The sequence below is a fragment of the Zootoca vivipara genome, chromosome 6 (assembly GCF_965207765.1).
Source record: "Zootoca vivipara chromosome 6, rZooViv2.hap1.1, whole genome shotgun sequence".
Lineage (NCBI taxonomy): Eukaryota > Metazoa > Chordata > Lepidosauria > Squamata > Lacertidae > Zootoca > Zootoca vivipara.
In genome coordinates, this window is record NC_142589.1 from 38,566,476 (window position 1) to 38,587,161 (window position 20,686).

The following is a 20,686-nucleotide window of genomic DNA, read 5'->3' on the forward strand; positions in this document are numbered from 1 at the left end:
TCAGGGTCTCAAAGCTACACTGCAGCCAGATTTAAACCCATGAATTCAATCCATTGATGAGAAGAGGATGAAAAGGAGGTTGAGGTCTGGACCGTGGGGGTGTCGCAAGTTGTAAGGAGAGAAGACAAAGCCCAGATCTTGCTGGAAACAGGTAAAAGCCTTCATCGACCATGCATGAAGCAGGTAGCCAGGTCTGGGGAAACACAAGAGGAAAGTGAAAATTCATGGAAGGAGAGCCTCAAGGGACAAGGCTAGAATTCTTGAGATCTTCATATCAGTGCAGAAGGGAATCTGCATGCAGATTAGAGACTGCTGAACATGCAGGTTGGCTGCAAGAAGTTTTTATATACTCTGTGCAGGCTCGGTAGGAAGCAGGCATTGGCTGTAGAGCCAGAAACAGGTGCTCTGGGAGGGCGTGGGAAAGAAACCTCTGTCTTCTGCCATAGGCTGAATTGCCCATGGGGCCGTGGTTTCTTGTAAACTTTCTTCACGCTTTTTCAACATTCTGTTCTCCACACTTGTTTAGAGGTTTGCTTGTACAAAAGGAACAGGACTGGGTAATGTGAAGCACAAGACCAGATTACTGGGAGGTGTGGAAATGATTTGCTTGAAACCAGAAAGTGTCTTCCAAACTTTGTAGCAGGAATACAATAATTGGTTGAATTTCAGCAAGTTGTACAAGTGGTGAGGAAGGTCCGTGTGTGTGGGTTTGCTTGCTTGCTTGCCTCCCGCAGCTGCCCTGTTAATTCACATTATAAATGAGCTCCAGTCTTGATTAAGGATTGTTAATGATGTGTTGCAGTTGTGCTGTTATTGATCAACCGAGGCGTGACTACTAAGCTGCTCTTACAGTATGTGTGGCAGTTGGCGTCTTGGCTCCTCAGTCCTTGCCTGAACCTTTTGCAAATGGAGCAATTTACGTAGCTTGGTCTTTCTGTGAGAGCTGATGAGTGGATAAAGGAGGCTGATTCTGCAGTTTCACATGCCAGGAAGTGAGAGGGAGCATACAGCCCCATATAGCTAGGCCCACAGGTGGGTCAGTTGGGACCATGAGCTAGCAACAATAAAAAAAGTGAAAATCAGATGTAATGTTTATCTTTGTCAAAAGGGTACAATGAGAGCAGGGGGTGCTAAATCCTTTCTCTTCATTGATTTTTTGGAAAGTAACTCACTTCTGTAGCCCACCCCTGACTATCACCTCTGGATTTGGCCACGGGTGGGAGTAGGTAAGTTGGTGGAGGAAAGGGGTAACTTTGTTCCATTTTGGACTCTGCTACTCCTGCTCCCATTCGACTCATTTGTTCTAGCAGGGCCATGGCCACACTCACATGTAGGTTTTTGGGCCCAGAGTGCTCAGCTGGCTGTGACTGATGTCAAAATAGGAAAATATTCATCAAACTGGCCTTAGCCATGGGAATCTGCCTTAAGCAGAATCTGACCATTGATCTACTGAGCCTAGTAATGTGAAGGAGAATTTCCCAGCCCTCCTACCTGAAGTCATTTTACTGGAGGTTGCCTGAGAGTGTAGTCACGGCATCTTCTGTATGCAGAGCAGGCACCTTCCCCCTTGAATCATGGCCAGTTTCCCTATTAATTACTATTTTTATTCACTTACCAGATTAGTATGGTAGGGGCAGTTTATGAGAGGGCTCAGTGTTTGTTTACAGCTGTGTGTGGAGACGTGTGTGCATGCTTGCAACTCTCTGTGGTGCAGCATCGACCGGAGGCAGGTTTGGATTTCCCCACACCATCACATTGTCCTCCAGGTACAACACTCTTTTGCACTGACATGGGCTGGAGACTGAATCTGCTCCCTGAACCCAGCCATGCAGAATCTTGCCTGCTTCTCCCTGCCTTGCCCAGGTCTGGCCTGTGTTGTTTCCTAGTCACAACAGAATGTTGGCATCTGCCTCTTCTGCACAATACCCACCTGTGTCCTTGACACATTGCAGAGTACCGTAATAGAAGAGGCAAGACACAGGTCCCTGCCCCGAGGACCTCGCAGTTATGCTTCAGTAGGCAAGGGAAGTGACACACAAATGAGGTACAAGTGCAGCAGGAGAGGAATACAGTAGATGCCATGATGCAGTTAAGTAACTTCAGACTCTGGACTTCGTGGGGGCACTTTAGATAGCAGGGTATATTATTCTGCTCAGCCCTGCTGCATTTGGGGGCCCTCCTGCCCCAGAACCCTGCCCATTACTGAACACATGCAGATTGCAGTCCTAGATGTTTAGGCTTTGTTTCAGTTACTAATGAGTCCTGGATCTTGTTTCAGGCACTATTCTGTAGGCAGTCCTTCAGCTGCCTATACTAATAGATGCTGTTGTTTTATCCCCTTTGAAAATGGCCATTGCTCTAAAGCAGCTGGCGCTTCAACCTCCTGAGGCCACAGCTATTTCTGTGCTGAATGTGTGCAAGGGGATTCATTTTGCCATAGGCATGGTGTAGTGTGCCTGCTGGAGTTAGCGGGGCCTTGTGTGTGTGTGTGTGTGTGTGTGTGTGTGTGTGTGTGTGTGTGTGTACGGCGTGACCCATGCCCTTGGTACTTCTTGGCCAGGCTGGAGGATTCTGCAGCTCTCTGTGCAGAGGTTGATGTGCCAAGGAGCCTCCCTACTCTGGGCGGGTGAATGGAAGAATATTGAAAACTTCTTTCTCATCCCTTCCAGCCATGTACAAAAAGTTGGGCCTGGCACCTTATCCTCTAGGGGTGGCATCCCACTTTTATTTCCCATCCCTTCCATGGTGTGGGGATGAAGCTTCAGTGGCCAGCCTGCACTGCTTTCTGGGTGGCAGATATGCAAGCTCCATGTCTACATATTCCTTTTCAACCTGCTTATTGTTTTCCCAATGAGCCTTTTCCAATTTCAGATGACAATAAAAAGAGATTTTGTGAATTTGAGACTCGTGTTCTCTGATACTGCGAATTCAGAACCTCAGGCCAGGTCATACAATTTCTCCATTCAGACCAATATTGTGTACTTTTGACAGGCACCACCAGCTCTGCCAGGGCTTTAGCTGAGACTTATCCCATCACTCCCTCCCTGAAGCCAGCAGGGCCTGCCAGGATTTTAGCTGTGATCTTCTGCCTGCAAAGCATGACTATATGGAAACCCACTGTCCAGGTCACCTCTTAATAAGAGCACAACCTCCACACTTGTTTCCCACTGGCTTCTGTCTAACTTAAGCAACCTACAGCAAGAGCCTCGCCCCACCCTGTGACATTAAGAAATGTGCCCCCCCCTGCTTATTCAAACTCCAAGCTATAGTAACAAAGGAACTTTTATTTATTTATTTTTTACAATTCGGATTGTAGAGAGGTGGGTGTGGCAAGTGATTTGATGGTTTTGGAGATTTGGTTTTAATTTCCTGGATCCAACTTTTACCATCTTCCTGGCACCTCCAGCTGACAGCCAGATTGCACTGAAGTTGCCTCTGCCTGCCTCTTCCCCCCACAATGACTCATCGTGTCTCATACCGTCTTGTCCTGCAGTTCTGGCCCCTGCAGTGGTGTTGCTTCAAAGTTAGAACACAAGGTGGCACTCTTGAGCCACAGGCCCAGGGAGGGAAGCAGGGATACTGCCACCAGATTATGATGTTGCCCAACCAGGAACTTCCCATCCCAGGAAACGGGAACGCAGGAAATTGCTTTACTCTGAGTCAGGCCGCTGGTCAATCTAGCTCAGTACAGTATTGTCAAAAGTGATTGGCAGCACCTCTCCAGGGTTTCAGCCGTGGGTCTCTCCCAGGTCTACCTGAAGAGGATTGAACCTGAGACCTGCATGCAAAGCGGGTGCTCTGCCACGGATGCCTTTCCCAACTCACATTTCCTGTCACTCTACTGCAGTTCAACTCAAACCACAAAAACATCTGGCCAGGACAGGACAGGTGCTCTTCATTTTGCATTCATTTTGCGAATCTTCAGGAGCAAAATGCTTTCTTCCAATGTACCCCAACCTTACCCCATACCTCTCCTGGTCAGCCCCTCAGACAGAGGCTGTTCTGTGCATTCACTTATAAGCTCACAGTATCTTCATTTGTTGCAATACATGTGGCCTGGTGCTTCGCTTTGGGCCAATAGTTCAGCGCTTGCAATGCTTAGCTTGGTTCCACTCTGCTAGAGGGTCAGCAGGAATGAGGGGTGTTTAGTGCAGCGAATAGCCTCTGCATGCACTACAGAACCATGGAGTTTCCCAAATCATAAGCAAGCTGGAGTTAGTTAGAGGGAGTGATCAAAACTCCCTCCTCCCCGCAATAAATATCAGGATGGTTATTGAACACAATCTGTGGCTCTCTTCACTGCATAGATGGACTGTACAAGAGGGCTGTGATGTGCTTGTCTGTTTTGTAGCATGTCCCTCCCCCACTGATATCAACATTTGCCTGCCCACATGGTCCTCATTCTCCTCCATTCTTTGAACTCGAGTCAAGGACGACATGTAGCCAGCCAAGAGGCTCAGGAAAGTTCGTTGCACCTTAGCTTGCCATAATCTTGAGGATGGAGACGATGGCACACGGCACCCCACAAGCCATGTGCTGAGCCCATCACCTATGAAACCAGCCAAGACTGCAGCCGAAGCGAGTTCACTTTACGTGGGACACTGGGAGGCCGGCAATCTCTTTCATCAAGACCATCTCAGGGAAGGATCTATTGCCTGCCAGGTTGTGGGACCCGAGGCTCAAGATGTGCAGCATGAACAGGACCAGGAGGTGGAGATACAGGATGGTGGGTTGGGCTGTGCTTCCTTGGAGGTGGGACTCTTAGGTGCTGCTTTCCCTACTTATTCTCCTGCATGGAAACCGCAGCCTCACTTGTCGTTTGGCGGCTCTCCTCTGAACAGCCTCTCGTTACCAGGATGTCTGCATCGGACCGGGTAGTGGTGGTGCTTGGCGGAGCTGGCACAGTGGGCTCTGGCATTGTCAAGGTGCTGCTGGAGAAAGGTAAGGCTTACGCTGATGTGCCTTCCATCTTGCAAGATTCATTGACTGTTCTGTGTGTATCTGCCTGAATGCATATGCTTGGGGTTGTCTGAGGCCAGCAGCTGCACATTCAACTATCTTTCCATAGTGTTCTGATCTGTTTGACTCCTGCTACCAATTGTTTATTTCTACCAAGCGGTGATGAGCCCCAAATAAGTTCTAATATTCCAACATCAGGCATGTGTGTGTGCTGAGGGGGACAGTATCTGCGACTACTGTGCTTTTTGGAAGCACTTTGCACATACCCAGAAGCCACTTGTGTCTCTCTCCTTAACTCATGTGCCCGAGGCCTGAGCCCTAGCATTAAAAACAGTTGCTAAGTCCAGGCTGAGCTTCGTTTCACCAGCTGTTCCGCCATCAATCAGACATAGGAACTGATTCAATGGCATCCATGCCCCCTCCTTGTGCCCAGGGCGTTGCCTCCTCTGATCCTTTGTCATCTGTGCAGGCTTCCAGGTTGCTGTCATTTCTCGAGACAGAAGCAGATTGGAGAAGCTGAAACAGTTTCTGCCTCCATCAGCCTGCCAGCGCCTGCACACCCTGGTTGGGGACGTAGGTAAGACTTTGTGTGAGACTCGGCTGTGGTGCTTCTGAGGGCCATTGAGGATAGTGTGGGGCTGCTGTGAGGAAATACTGGGCAGAGGGAGTGGGGGCTGAAATGTATGGATGGTGAAGAAATTCGTTTTAGTTTGTATCTAAAGGTGATTCTGTCAAATCTGCACTTTCCGAACTAATATGTGAACCAAAACACAACTGTTCTTCGAAGCTGATATTTATTCAAATGCAGTTCTCCAACCACCCGTTTTTACAAGAATGCATATATGAAGGGAAAGTGTGCAGAAAACAAGATGCAAAAAATAAATTGTTTTGAGGGAAATTGCTTGCAAAAAAGTGTACGTTATTCAAAACTGCATATAAAAATTTGTTTATTAGGAGAACTTAACACTAAAATGCTGGTGAATTTTTATAAGGATTTTTTTAAAAAAACCTCAAATTTCTGCAAAAAATGTGGAGAACTGAATTTAAGTTTAGAAAAATAAGAAACCAAGAGAAGAGGGAAACAGACAGGTCCTTCCATCCCTGCTGGAATGGTATCTCCATCATGTCCAGGGAGGTGGCTGGGCTGGATGGTGGAGGGGGCACTAATTTATTGAGGTGTCCAGAGCTAGGAAAAGGGAAGGCAGAAGGCGCCCAGCAGATGGGCAGCCTTCAAGCTGCAGACGGTTGTACGGCCCCCTCCAGCAAAGAGCTGATCAAGGCTGCCTTCAGAAAAGCAGAGCCAAAGGCAGCCTTTGCATGAACTGGGAAAGCATTTCAGGATTTGGATTTTGACGGCCAGCATTGAAAGATATTGTGATAAAATTAAGGTAGCAATGTGCACCACTGCAGTAAACACCCACATACAATCCTATAGCCTTTAGAATTCAAGGTACTTTATTAATAAAAAGTGAGGAAGGCGATGGTCCATAATCAGGAACACTGAAGAAAAGAAATAGGAGAAAGTATCTGAATTCTCTTGGGAAAATACAAATTTGAATTGTTGCAAAGAAACCCAAGCCTGCTTTTTCTTTTCTTTTTAAGGAAGCCCTGACAGTTGAGGACAATTCTCTCTTCTTCTTTTTTGAGGTTTGATGATGAATCCCCAGCATTCTCAGTGGAGCTTTAGTTGAGCCAAGTATGCTCTCATCTCTTCACCCAATAACTGGGGTCCCTTGACCAACTGCACCTGCACAGGATGTCACAGTGGTCGTGGGATGTACCAGCCTGTAATCTGGGTCACTGATGCTGCAATTCTTATGGACCATTTACACCTGCAAGGCAGCCATAGCATATTATCTGCAGGATACAGGCATCATGCTGTCATTGGCCTGTAGGTGAAGACCCTTGGGTGGCCTTGCTTTTTTCCTTAAATCCTTCCTCCATGAGTTTGGCAGAAGGGGAAAGCTTGGGCTGCTTGGGAGTACAGATGGATAATGCCGGGGGATGCGGCCACCTGGTCTCACTATCTCTGCTCCTAAATTTATCCCGTCCACCCAGGTTCTGAGGAAGGTGCAGAGGCAGCCAAGGAGGCTCTGCTGAAGAGCACTGGGAAGGTGACGGACGTGGTGTCCTCCTTGGGGTTCAGCTGGTGGCAAGGGGGTCCCCCTCTCACTCAGACCCTGAAGGAGCTGCATCGGGTAAGCAGGGAAATAGATCAGAAACAGGGGTGCCCCTAGATTGTCCCTGTTTTGCAGGAAGGTTTCTAGTGCATACCAGGAATGTTGGTTTTGCAACTGGCTCTGCCACTCTAACTAAGACAACAAATCCACTTTTTTAAATTTAGAAAACTGGTTTTTTGCAGTAAATTAAGTGATGGGGAAATGCATTGAAAAGTGTGGGATGAACAAATCATTAATGGGAACATTAATGTCAACTTGAATAAAATATTGTGGGGGCCCAAGTAAACCCCTGCCCTGCATAATTAATCACACAATGCAGTGCACACACCATTTGGATGGGAATATATTTTATTGTGGGGGCCAAAGCCCCCATGGCCCCTAGGAGTTGGCTCCTATGAATGGGAAGATGCATAAAGACTCCACAAGGACATCAGGTTCAATGTTCATATATGACCTCCCTGCAAGAAAATCAGATAGGACACTGTATAACTTCTGTGTAAGCTTTGTGCAAGCAAAACAGATTGTCTGGAGCCGGCATCCCCAAACTTGGCCCTCCAGATGTTTTGGGACTGCAACTCCCATCATCCCTAGCTAACAGGACCAGTGGTCAGGGATGATGGGAATTGTAGTTCCAAAACATCTGTAGGGCCAAGTTTGGGGGTGCCTGGTCTGGAGGAACCCAAAGTTATGAGATCAATGTGTGTGTGTGTGTGTGTGTGTGTGTGTGTGTGTGTGTGTGTGTGTGTACTCACCCCTCTCCCCTCTCCCATTCTCTTTCCTTCTCCCTCTCTCTGATGGATGTTTGCTGGCTTTTGGGACCATTTCTATGATAATGGTACTCTTCCCCTGAGTTGGTCTTGTTGGCACTCTGCAGTTATATACTGGGAAGTGCTATAGCATTTTTAATAACAACACATCTCTGCCCATTGGAGCAGCACTTTCTCCTTGATGCTGGCCAAGCCAGGCTTGAGGGCTCTGGGGTAAGGCCAGCCACCAGGTAGAATGTTGATAGAATCACCAGAAGTGGCCGCAGCGGTGCTTTTAAGCAATGCAAAAAGCTGGGGCATGAATAACTGGCCACAGATCGTGGTTTGTAGTGGCAGGGAGGCAGATTCCAAGTTTAAGAATAACTTGATCACATTTGCAGAAGAGGTGTGATTGTGTGGCTCTCCTCCTTTGGAGACTCTTGGGATGATTCAGCTGGGACAATGAACGCAGGTGTCCCTCTGTTTCTTCTCCCACAGGTCCTGGACACCCTCCTTCTCAGCACCTTCACTGCCTGGAAGGCCTTCTTCCCCCTTGTGAAGGACAACGCAGATGGAACGTACACTTTCATCACGGGTGAGATGAGCTGGGTGGGTCTGCAGTAGGTAACTTTGGGGAGAGAACTTTTCCCGGGGCTTTGGCCAGCCTCTCTTGCCCAGTAGCAATAGAAATGCACCTTTCATTTCAGTTCACAGGCCTGCATGCCTGAGCATGTGGGCAGACAGCCGGCATTCGTGGGGAAGCAGCTTGTGCCTTGTGGGGCTAGATTGGCAGGGACTGAGCCATCACTGGCAGAAAGGCTGCCCTGTTGAGAGCTACCCAGGCACATGGGAAGGAGCTGCCTTTGACCAGATCAGACTTGTTAGCCCAGTGTTGCCTTCCTTCTCAGACTAGCAGTGGCTGGAGTCTCAAGGTGCTTCCAGACTGTTTCCAGGTGGGGTTCAATCACATACCAAGAAATTCAGGTTGCGCAATTATAGTTGGCCAGGAAGTCTTGCACAACAAACCTGCTCCCCCCCGCAAAGACTGGACTTTTTGCAATAAGGGAATTGATGGGGAAATGCACTGGAAAATGTCTCATCAAAGCAGGTATTCTACATCATCAAAGTTCCCTACAAACAAATTGGGATGAATATTCAATAAACAGGTTGTCTGGGAGGCCTCCCACTGCCTGCAAACATATCCTTTTAGATGGAAAGAGCAAGGACTGAACCTGGACCTTCTGACTCAGCCACTGGTGGTGATGGCAGCTTCCTTCCTTCCTTCCTTCCTTCCTTCCTTCCTTCCTTCCTTCCTTCCTTCCTTCCTTCCTTCCTTCCCAGCTAAATCACCTTCTCTGTTTCAGGAGGGGCTGGGGAGCGTCTACTCATGCCAGGCACAGGCTTCCTGACACTGGGGGCAGCGGGGGCCTTGGCCTTTTCCCTCATGGTCCGTGAGGAGTACCCAGACGTTCCCTGCAAGCTGAATGAGGTCAGTGCTGGGTTTGTTGGTAGGTCAGCCAGCTCCCTACCCACTGTGGGGAGTAATTTTGCCCTCCCAGGGCTGCAATCTAAGAACATAAGAAGAGCCTGCTGGATCAGGCCACAGGCCCACCTAGTCCAGCATCCTGTTCTCACAGCTGCCCCAATTGGAAACCTGCAAGCAGCAGCTGAGCACAAGAGCACACTCCGGTCCTGCGGTTGCCAGCAACTGGAATTCAGGATACTGCCTCCAGCCATAGAGGCAGAGCATTAGCCAGCATGGCTAGTAGCCAGATCAACTGCAGGAGTAGCCAATGGGGCACCCAGGAGATGCTGCTGGGTCCTGACTCCCATCAGTCCCAACATGGCTCAATAATAAGGGAAGATGGGGTTGTAGTCCATGTTGGCTACTGATCTGTGGGGTTGGTTTCCCTTGCAGGAAAGAGAGAGCTGGAGACTTTGAGGTTTCTCTGTGAAATGTGGGTGTGAGGGGAATAGTCCCTAGGCCAGGCTTCCTCAACCTTGGCCCTCCAGATGTTTTTGGCCTACAACTCCCATGATCCCTAGCTGTGGGCAGGGATGATGGGAATTGTAATCTCAAAACATATGGAGGGCCGAGTTTGAGGAAGCCTGCTCTAGGCACACTCAACCCTGATGCTCAGCGCTCCTCCTACAGCAATTTCCAAACCTCTGTCTAGCACCAAACCCAGCAGATCTTCCGCGGAACCTTTAACTCACTCGGAACTTTGGGGAAAACCTTCTGAATGACTGAGATCAAAGCAACCTGTTAGGCAGGGTGTTGCTGGCATCCACCTGCCTCAGTAGCCAATGGAGGACTGCAGGTGGAGCAGATGAAGGCACCCAGTTGTGCTGCTAGAGGTTCACCATGGGTCTGGGATAAATGAAATGGCCACTGCGTTGACTTGAATTGATCCCAGTGAGCCGCAGGTCTCGTGACTGGCAGGGTCCATCCAGCAGGAATGGCGAAATCAGTCGCCCTCCAAATGTGGCTGCGCTACAACTCCCATCATCCCTGACCACTGGCTGTGTTGGGTGCTGGGAGTTTGAATCCAACCATGGCTGGGGGGCTTCCCAATTGTGTGTGGATCAGTGGGTAGCTGGCACAGACCCCCCCAAATGTCTCTTCTGGCACTGTTTTGGCTTTCCCCGGCAGGTGAAAATCAACATGGGTGTGACGACGCCAGAGCGCTTGGGCCCCGGGTATGTGAGCCACCTGGAGGTGGGAGAGGCCGTGGCTTCCCTGGTGGACAAGAGGATCGTCTCACATACGGTGCTGAGCGCCAGCTCACCTGCTGACCTCAAGACCCTGGCGCTGGAAGGGAAGCTTTGAGGCGCCAGTTAGGAGACTTGCCAGCCATACCCACCCATAGACCCTCCAATTATGCCACCCCCCTGTGTCTCTCCTTGGTGCATGACTGGTAGGGAAAGGGTGCTTTTCTGCCCTGAGGCTCCTTCTCCCCTGCTCGGGCCCTCCTTCGGAGCCCAATGACCACCAGAAAGGGAGCTTCAACATCACACATAGAAACCGGCATGAGCCACTTCAGGGAGGTAATGGATCATCTGGTGGTGGATCTGGTTGAGAGAGGGAGAAGCTCCTCTGACCAAGCAAACCTGACCCTCCCCAGGGAAGCTTTGGTCCTCTAGCTGGTTGCACATCAACAGACTGCACAGAGAGTATTGTGGTGGGTGGGCTTGCAAGACTGGGTAGGGATAAGGAGAAAAATATCAAGTACCAGTGGTCGCAAAAGAGGGTTCAAGGAGGCCAGGGGGGGATGCTGGGCATTTGTGGCTTGGTTCAGAGGGGCCCCTCTCATCCCAGAAACAAGATGGGTTATGTTAGATTGCCTTTAAATGAAACCACCATTGCAAAATTATGAGCAGCTTTGGGAGTTGCCTACCAAGCAGCCCCTGCTTTGGGGACTCACTGTGTGTCCTACAAGCCCACCCAAGCCTTTTGGACTACCTTGACGATGCACCCTCTGTCTTCCAGGCAGATGGTTCCAACCTCCAAGGCACCAGTTTCCTTGCTCTAAAGAGCTAAAGTCACCCTGCCCTTGAGCCTCTCTATCTCCCTCGCCACCCCATCCTAAGTGCAGCCCAACAGTTGGAAATGGCCTGTGGCCCACCTAGCCTGGAGAGGAGGGTGCAGGAGAGAGATAGAGATGCCAACAGCCAAGCACTGACTGCACATTGTCCCCGTCTTGCCATGTTCATTTGCACCTTTTACTAAACATTTTACTATATTAAATAAACCCATAATACTGTCTATTGTGCTTTCCTTTCTCTTGCTCTCCCTCTTTTATTTTAAGTGCCTTTTGGAGGTCTTTTTTGGGAGGGGCTGCTGGTTGGGAATCTGCCTTCTGGGGTGGGTGACTACAAGGTAGCAATGAATAGCAGCGCCAGTTGATATTTGCAAGGGTTGGTTCCGGTTTCCGCCTGCAGGAATGGCGGACCTGTTTTCCATCTCTCTGACCTTCGTAAGGAATTTGGCGGTTGCTAGGGGAGTAAATGGCAACCCCCTACCCTCTCCGGGGGTTACGGAGAGGGGCCGCTGGCCCGCGATGCCCCCAGACCCACTCCGACTGTTTTTGGAGTGGGGGGAGCTTGGGCTGAGCACTTACGACGGCCAGGACTCCCGGACGCTAATCTGCATGGCGGGGATTTCCATGGTTAAAGAAGATAATTAGGCTTAAATCTATGGACATACTTCAGAAGGAGGGGAAGAAGCGCTGTTTACTGCTGAGAATTTTATGCTGCTGAGCGAGAGGAGTCAAAGAATGTACGGCATCTGGAAGAAGGATTGATGGGGACGGAGCGATAAGGGAAGCAAGTTTTTATTTTTTCTTCATATTGTTGCCTCGTATCTTCCCGGACGCGATGTCCTGGCTTGTTTGGAGTGAAAGAGAAGCAAAAGACTGTGTGAGTTGAACTCTATAGCTGTTGTTACTGAGCATATTTCTTAAAGATGTGAAGTTGCCGATGAGAAAAGCCCCCCCCTAGTCAGACGGAAGGAGTCCTGGACGCGTTCGGAGGATTTATGAGCTGTGACGCACTTTAAATTGGAGCAGCGACCTGAAGCTAAGTTCAGCTATAGGGCAAGGAGATCCATTAATTTACCAAGAGTTCATGGTTGGATGTTTGGGTCTCCTGCCTGAAAAAGCTGTAAATTCTATAAAGATAAATAAATCGTAAATCTTCATGGCTATGAGAGAAAATGAAAGTGATTTGAGCCTTTTAAGATGGCGCTGCTACTCCGTCGCAACAGGGAGCTCCACTAAGAAGATTTATGGGGAGGCTGGACTGATTAACTCACACAGGAGAAAGAACATCTGTGAAACTTCGTTTGACATTTATCTCAGCAGCTGGAACAATTGGATGAAAGTGGAAAACATCTAGGTGACTGTAAGGGGAAGATTTGGAATATTATGAGCTTGGAGGACGATTTGAACTTTAGAAATAAGACGGCAGTGGACAGTTGCGAGGAATTCCCAATTTCTTGAAGCATGGGAACCCAAAAATAAATTATTTAGATGATTTGGCATAACATTCGGTTTGATTGATATATATATGTGTATAATTTGAAATATTGAATGTGATATAATTGGTTTTAATTGGAAAATTAATAAAAATATTTTTTTTTTAAAAAAAAAAGATATTTGCAAGGGTTAACACTGGGGAGAAGGGGGTGTTGCAAGGACCCTTTTGAATCCCGGCAGAAATCAGGCACCATTTCAGACCCCTCTCCTAGATGAAGCAAAGCACGTTTTAAATCAACATGAACCAACCCATTCCAAAGCAAGGATTTTGCAGCAATGCAATCATATTTGGGAGAGCTCAGGACCGAAGGTCCCTGCCTGGCTCCCACTAGCTGATTTCCAAGGCCCCCTCCTTTCCAGAGAAAGTACGTGCCTTTCTGCAAGGAAAGAAAAAAGAATGAGAAGCATCTCATATCCCTTTCTGGTGGGCAGGAGTTTTTGTGTCTATCGAAGAACAAAGAGGCCATACATGCAGAAGTTGGAGGGGAGTCGGGAAAACCCCACCCAGAGGGCAGATTGTTGTCTTTGAAAACACATCCCTCTTGTTAAGATGCCACAAGATGTTTGGTAAGGTCCTTCTTACAGGCCTGTGAAGAGAAAGGTTTTAAATGAATATAAACTTCTCTTTGAGACTTACTGTAAATTGCCTCTTTCCCCTGCCCTGGTCCAGCTCAATGGCGGCAGAACTAATCAAAACACATTTACATTTGTTATAAGAATTTTGAGGTCATATATATATATATAATAATTGTTCATAAAACATGTACATGAATGTACAGAAACATGTCTGAAGCAGCACAGGAAAACAGGCCTGACTGACACCATTTCGACTCTCTCTGACCAGGTGTTCCTCTGCAAGGAAGAAGTGGGGTGGGGGGAACCTTCTCATTGTCTCAGGAATTAAAGTGATAATCCCTGGCATCCTGATACCTGACTGCCAGACAAAAGGGTGTGATTAACTTGGCTGGGAAACAGGGAAATGTAAATATCTCTCAATTTTGTTGATTAGGTTTTGGGGGCAGGGGGCAGGGTCCAGGGTGCTCAGATTACTGCCACCAGACCTCCCCTTTCATGATGTACCTATGATGAATCTAGGGAGGGGGGGTCTTGGGCTACACCCCTTCTGTGACATATGGATGATGCTTCTGGGGGGTGGGCTGAAACCAATTTCAAATCTCTTTTTAAGGGCAAGACATCTTTGTTTGGGGTTCCTTCCTTGTTCTCCTGTGTGAGAGGAAGGACCCTGTTGCAACAGCGAAAATAAAGGCTTTGCTTCTCAAACTTCTCTGGTTGGCCTCTGTTATATTCTCCAACCGATGGAGAACCCAATAAGGGAATAAAGGCAGATTTTTGCCTATATCAGATGGCGACCACTTGAGGGACTTTTCGGTTACCCGGATTCTGGGGGCGAGGAGGGAATGATGCTCCAGCGCGCACCAGGCATTTTGCCAGGAGGAGCAGCACTCCTGCAGCGATCCCAGGGTCTGGAAATAACTGGAGTTCTGGCGGGGCTAACCAGAGGAAGCAAAGTTTTATCAGGCCGGCCTTAAAACAACCAATCAAGAAGGAATCAAGAATCAAGAAGGAATCATCAGAAACAGAGTGTGATGGCGGAAGTGAGTATAGTATTAATAGGTTAATAGGGACACTCAGGTGGGCTATTACTGCAGCAACTAAAAATCTAAAACTTCACTCTTCACTGTTCTCTCCTTTTCTGTTTCTTATCTTGGGCTCCAGTTGCAGCTAAGCTGTAAAGGCATAAGGGATAAAGAAGAATTGGAGCCTTTTGGGATCCGTCCTTTCGTTAAAACGAAATCCCTAGAAGGACGGACCCAGCTCGCTCCTGCCAATCTGCGCAGGAGTTCTGAGCAATCTACCCAACCTTATTCCGTATTCCTCTGCTCTTAATCTTCAGGTGAAGACGCCCCCCTGCCACGGCGACCCTTGTTGGGTAGGACCCGTGACCAGGGAATGCAAGTGCGCCTGTTCCTTTCCTACTCTGTATTCCTCAGTTCCGACCTGACATTGCGTAGGCAAGCGTTCAGTAGGATCTGAGCCTAGTGTGTAAGAGGCAGGAAAGTTGCTGCAGGACCCTAGGCAATTAATGACCAGGAGGGGGTCCTTAGGTATCTAGCCACACCAGCCACCTAGTTAGCAAGTGCACGCAACAGGTAGGCAGGAGACGGTATCGTCTGTTGAGTGAGTCTTAGACTCAGGAGTTTAAGGTATAGAGTGTCCCGGATTGGAGGGTCTTCTACCCGCACTGCAGTATAAATAGGCCAGAGAGTTAAACATGGGCGCCCAATCTTCTAAGGAATTCCTACCCCAAACTCCCAACCGGAGCAAAGCACAGTGGAAGCTTGGCTCTGGTAGGGACTTTGAGGGAGAAACCCCTTTACAATTTGTCCTCCAAAGTTGGAGTGATATCCCTGGAGCGGACAAGCTAGACAGAAATCGCTTGCAAAAACTTTGCAAAAAACACTGGGTCCGCTTTACCATGGACCACCCAGATGAGGGGAAATGGCTACCAGGAGGTTCCTTTAACATACAGAGAATCTCCACTTTAAAATTGACCCTGGAAGACCAGTACCCCCCTCAGAATGTTTGCATGTTACATGTTGTCTGTGTTGTCTGTTACGTGTATGTGCGTCTGTTCCTTGTGTCTGCTATAGATAGTGTGTAAAGGTTTGTTTTAAAGAGGCTGTAGAAGGCCATTTTTTCCTTTCCAAAAGTAAAAAGAGGGGGCAGGATGAAGGAAAATAAATGCTTGCTCAATGCCTTGAAAATATTTTAAACTTGAAAATGTTCACTTCATAAACTCCAGCTATAAGTGGATAAGAGATGTGCTCAAGGTTTAGAATGTTATGGGGTGTGTTTAAATTGGCTACAACATCCATAGACTGCCTTCTTAAGTGTGCATAGTTAAAACTGCCAACTTGTTTAAATTTCTAGTATAGAAACAATGTTGAACCGATCAATCTTAAACATTATAAATATGAGAATGAGGTGTGCAAATGTTTGTTATTGAGAGAGGCTCCAAAGGGGAGTCTTTCTCCAAGTGACTAGATGAATATTGACTAAAGGAAAATTGAACAGCTATTCCAATAAAGGTGATTTGTTTGTCAAAAGTAGAGCTTCCATAGCCAGGAATTGTCTATCTGAGTCTAGTTTTAACTTCAATTGTGTTGGACAGAAGGGTTATTGTTGGGCTCCCCATATCAGTCTCTTAAGAAAAAAACAACTCATCTGCTCAAGGGTTCTGTATAAAGTTGGTATTTTCATTCAAATCTTGTGAATCCTGTATCTTAGAGGGTTAGACTAAATGACCTCAGGGTCCCTTCTAACCCCCATTTTAGAGCTATGTGAAAGGCAATGTGTCTGATGTGGTGATGGGTTGAAATTCAGCCCAGCTCTGCTTTCTGGCAAGGAAAGATTATTGGTTTTCAGAGTTGGAACAAGAGTGTAATTGTTGTTTTTATGGAGTGATTATATAAGTTTTTATCACTTTCTCTATTAAGGTTTAAAGTTTAAGCACATATGAAAGTCTTGAACATTTCCCAATCTTTCTCTAGAGAGTGAAAGAGGGGTGTATGTGCATACCTACCCCTTTCACTACAGAAAGGGGGAGCTGGAAGGGAAAAGGGAAATTGTAACCTTGAAAATGTTTGTTTGTGAACTCACAATATTTAAGGTCTGTGTCACAAGGGAGCCATGTGCTCTGTATGTAATATTTCACCATGTGACTATGAAATATGGTGTTCCTTCTAGGGAAATGCTCCATAGCCAGCAAATGTCTATCTGAGTCACTTTAACCTTGATTCAAATGGACAGAATGGTTTTAGTAAGGAAGTAAATTCCCTCTTAAACTGTTTATCCAATCTTAAGGTTTGCTAAAGACTTCTATATAACGTTGGTACTCTTAATCTTCCCCTTCCTTATTTTTCCCTTAGTACACACGTGTGCTTCCGTGATAGGGCATAGCCCGTGTTTCCTTCCCAGTCAGGCATCTACTCAAATGTATGTGTATCCTAAGGGCGGTGATAGTGTTGAGATCCCCATATTTCAGAAGGGGTGGACTAGATTACTCAAGCACTGAAAAGTGAGTTTAAAACTCTGGTGGCTTAGTGAAATGACCTGAATTCAGTCAAGCTTTACTCAACAGAGTACTACTATAAGTCTGTCTCTTGAGTAGTTTATAAATTAATTAAGAGGTTCAAGGTTATGCTTTGCACATGAAACTTAAATTTAAATTTCCTTATGTAAAAATAAATAAATAGATAAAGAACCATTGAGAACCATCAACTGTTTAGAAGCTGCCAATTCCAGTTCAACATGCAAAACTCTGTACATTTTAGGAACATTTCCTGACTGATTTTCACATGAAATAATTTTCCCTTTCCAGCAGGATACTGAGATTCAGGGTGCGGATAAATTCTTTCAGAACCTTAATGCAAAATTATCTCGGGGGGGGGGGGCACACGCAACCTAAACAAGCCCCCCCACACTTGGAAATTCATAGGAAATTGCGGTCTTCTCTTCATACTGCCCTGATGTGTACCTTTGGTCTGATCCACCCAGTTGACAGACTATGCAAACTAAGGCTCCATTGTTCTATTGTTCTTTCCTAGCAGATGTACTTACTCTCACATTTGCATTTCAGCCCCAAGCATTACCTCTATGTTAATTCCACATAACCAGTGTTTTGCCCCTTTTTCTTCCACAGCAAAAAAAAAAAAAAAAGTGAGGAGTGAGGAGATACAAACAGTAATTTCATTTCTCTTTGGCTTTGCCTCTTCTCTTTAGCTTATAAATAATCTGCTTCCATTTATTAAATCAGTTTTTCCATTATGTCTATGAAATTATTCTAACAATAACCAGGTATTGTTTTGTGATGCTCATTATTAGAAATTGTGTGTTTTAGCAGTTATTTATTTATTTATTGGTAAGTGTTTTGTTTTGTTATATCTTGGGGCATGTCCACCAGTCCATCACGTGGAATGAGGTCTTTCACTTATTGCATATCCAAAAACTTATTACTGATGTTTGTTCAGGTACCATCTGTGTTTTTCCCCAAAGAGTTCTCTTTTATCAGATAGCACATGATGAATTTCAAAGCTTTTTCCGTTATTTTACCATTTTTCCATCTTAATTGGATATTTCACCTTCAGATCTTTAAGGTTCCTCTCCAATTTATAATGTCTTTGTATTATTTAATGATAATCCTTTTTTAAAAAAATCTGATATCTTTGTGTCAAGTCCAATTTCATTTGAAAAATTGTTGTGTGAGTGGTAATCTAAATTTTATTGTTTTATTTTTGTATCTTTTTTTTGGTATTTCTACTTTTTCTTTCTGTACATACAAATGTAGCATCTAACTCATTCTTTCCTGTAAATAATAATAATAATAATATTAATCCCTTTCAAACAAGATACGTGAACCTCAAAGAGAATTCAGAACCACATAAGGAAAATGTTAATAACTTATCGATTGTGTCCTAATTAACAAAATTTTTGTCCTTTGTTTCCTCCACAGCCAAACTAGGTGAAGTAAATTAAACTGACTGAGTGGACAATAACAGCAGTAATTAAATATGAATGATAATAGTAATATTTAAAATGAATAAAATGCTTAACTATGATCTTATATTCTTTGCAGCTTCCCAAGAAGAAATTTCTAGAATATTCTCCCCTTTCTTGACTTTATCATTATTATACTATTTATCATTATTATTTTTTAACTAATTATATCTTCAGACCCCAACCCCCTGCAGGCCTATTTTCAAAAGGATGTTTTACAGGAAACCAAATTGACATTTTATCTCTTTGATCACAACCTAAGAAGGAGGACCTAGAAAGCTATAACGTTTCAGCAAGGTTTAGAAGTGCTGTTATAGAAGTACTGTTAACTTCCTCCCAGTGACTCGAAGGCAGACAAGAAAACCCCCTTGTTGGAGATACATGCAAAAGCAGCAAGAATTATCTCAAGTTCACCTGATTGCCTCAAGATATACAACTGGCGTATAATTAATAAATTGAAGGTTTTGTGCATTATGTGTTATATAGGAATACTGAAATGTGTCAAATGACTTTGGGACAAAGGGGGAAAGTGAATTGCAAGGACATTCTCTCTCCTTGACCTCAATACTCTGTGCCCTAGGATTTAAAAGCAGCCGGAATTGTCTCAAGATCATGATGGCCTCAAGACATACAACTGATATATAATTATTAGGTTTTATGTTGCGTGATATTCGACAGAAACATTGAACTATGTCTGACAGTATGTTATTTCCACAAGGAGGGGGAGGTGAACCAATTTTGTGTTTAATTGTTTTTAATGTTTAATGTATAGTGTCCCAATGATTTTTTTTTTGTATTATTGCCATGCATTGTATGCCTTTTAAAGGATCAGGATATTGCATAGTCCAGTATTTAGATTAGATCAACTTATGACCATGTTTTCTTGTCCCACCTGGCACTCTGCAGTGTGCCAACCTTCTCTACACATTTTTTAAAATTGTTTTTACTCATTTTACCAAGAATAAGCTCCAAGATCCATGAAACACCAGATAAATGAAGGTATTTATGTCTTGATTTAACAGGAATGATCCCTTTTAGAGTTAAATTTGACTAATTTGGACATGTTTTATGGGGCTGTATAAATTTTAATTTGGCTTCAGTTCTAATTGGGCAAGTGTATCCAAGGTGCAAGTAGCTTTCTTCCTTTAAGAGCAACTGGGCAACTCCCTACAGTGCAAGGCCAGAGCCTATAATAATAAAGGCCCATAGGAAGCCCAAGGCAAAGGCATCTCTCTCATGACATGTCCAAACCTGTGGCAGCTATGGGGGGTGCCAGGCGACATGGTCAATATGAAAGCCCTAAGGGGATTCACCAGGGATTGTTGCTGTTGTGCCACGATGGAGGTGTGCAACCAGAGGAGAGCTAGCTTTTGACACCTGAGACACACACAAAAAAGACAGAAACAAAGCAGAATGTATTTTTCAGTCTTTGCTGAACCTTCCTCATAACTCTAAAGCATAAACCACTACCGAGAAAATGCTTATCACAAAGTGCTAGAATGTCACAAGTAATTTTAGTAACAAACTGCACTTTCCAGTCAATATTGGTGGACCATCCTGTTAAGTGTAATACATAGACCATTTTTGAGAAATGCTTCTCCCAAAGTACTAAAACAACACATCTGGTTATTCTTTTGTGGGGCAACAATTATAGCCCCAAATGGGGGATATTGTTATAAGAATTTTGAGGTCATATATATATATAATAATTGTTCATAAAACATGTACATGAATGTACAGAAACATGTCTGAAGCAGCACAGGAAAACAGGCCTGACTGACACCATTTCGACTCTCTCTGACCAGGTGTTCCTCTGCAAGGAAGAAGTGGGGTGGGGGGAACCTTCTCATTGTCTCAGGAATTAAAGTGATAATCCCTGGCATCCTGATACCTGACTGCCAGACAAAAGGGTGTGATTAACTTGGCTGGGAAACAGGGAAATGTAAATATCTCTCAATTTTGTTGATTAGGTTTTGGGGGCAGGGGGCAGGGTCCAGGGTGCTCAGATTACTGCCACCAGACCTCCCCTTTCATGATGTACCTATGATGAATCTAGGGAGGGGGGGTCTTGGGCTACACCCCTTCTGGGGGGTGGGCTGAAACCAATTTCAAATCTCTTTTTAAGGGCAAGACATCTTTGTTTGGGGTTCCTTCCTTGTTCTCCTGTGTGAGAGGAAGGACCCTGTTG

At 45.7% G+C, this 20,686-nt stretch overlaps 1 protein-coding gene across 2 annotated transcripts; it reads left to right on the forward strand.

Annotated features, from left to right (window-relative positions):
- The first annotated feature begins 4,660 nt into the window (after window positions 1-4,660).
- On the forward strand, window positions 4,661-11,651 carry LOC118086178 (farnesol dehydrogenase). 2 transcript variants are annotated; one of them, XM_035117505.3, is made up of 6 exons: window positions 4,661-4,941; window positions 5,429-5,536; window positions 7,018-7,157; window positions 8,384-8,480; window positions 9,250-9,374; window positions 10,539-11,651. In XM_035117505.3, the coding sequence occupies exons 1-6, from the start codon at window positions 4,794-4,796 to the stop codon at window positions 10,713-10,715; spliced, it is 795 nt and encodes a 264-aa protein (XP_034973396.3). In that variant the 5' UTR covers window positions 4,661-4,793; the 3' UTR covers window positions 10,716-11,651. The 2 variants fall into 2 exon arrangements, with proteins under 2 accessions (XP_034973396.3, XP_088528104.1); XM_088671978.1 differs by lacking the exon at window positions 10,539-11,651 and having other exon boundaries at window positions 9,250-9,756.
- The last annotated feature ends 9,035 nt before the right edge of the window (window positions 11,652-20,686 follow it).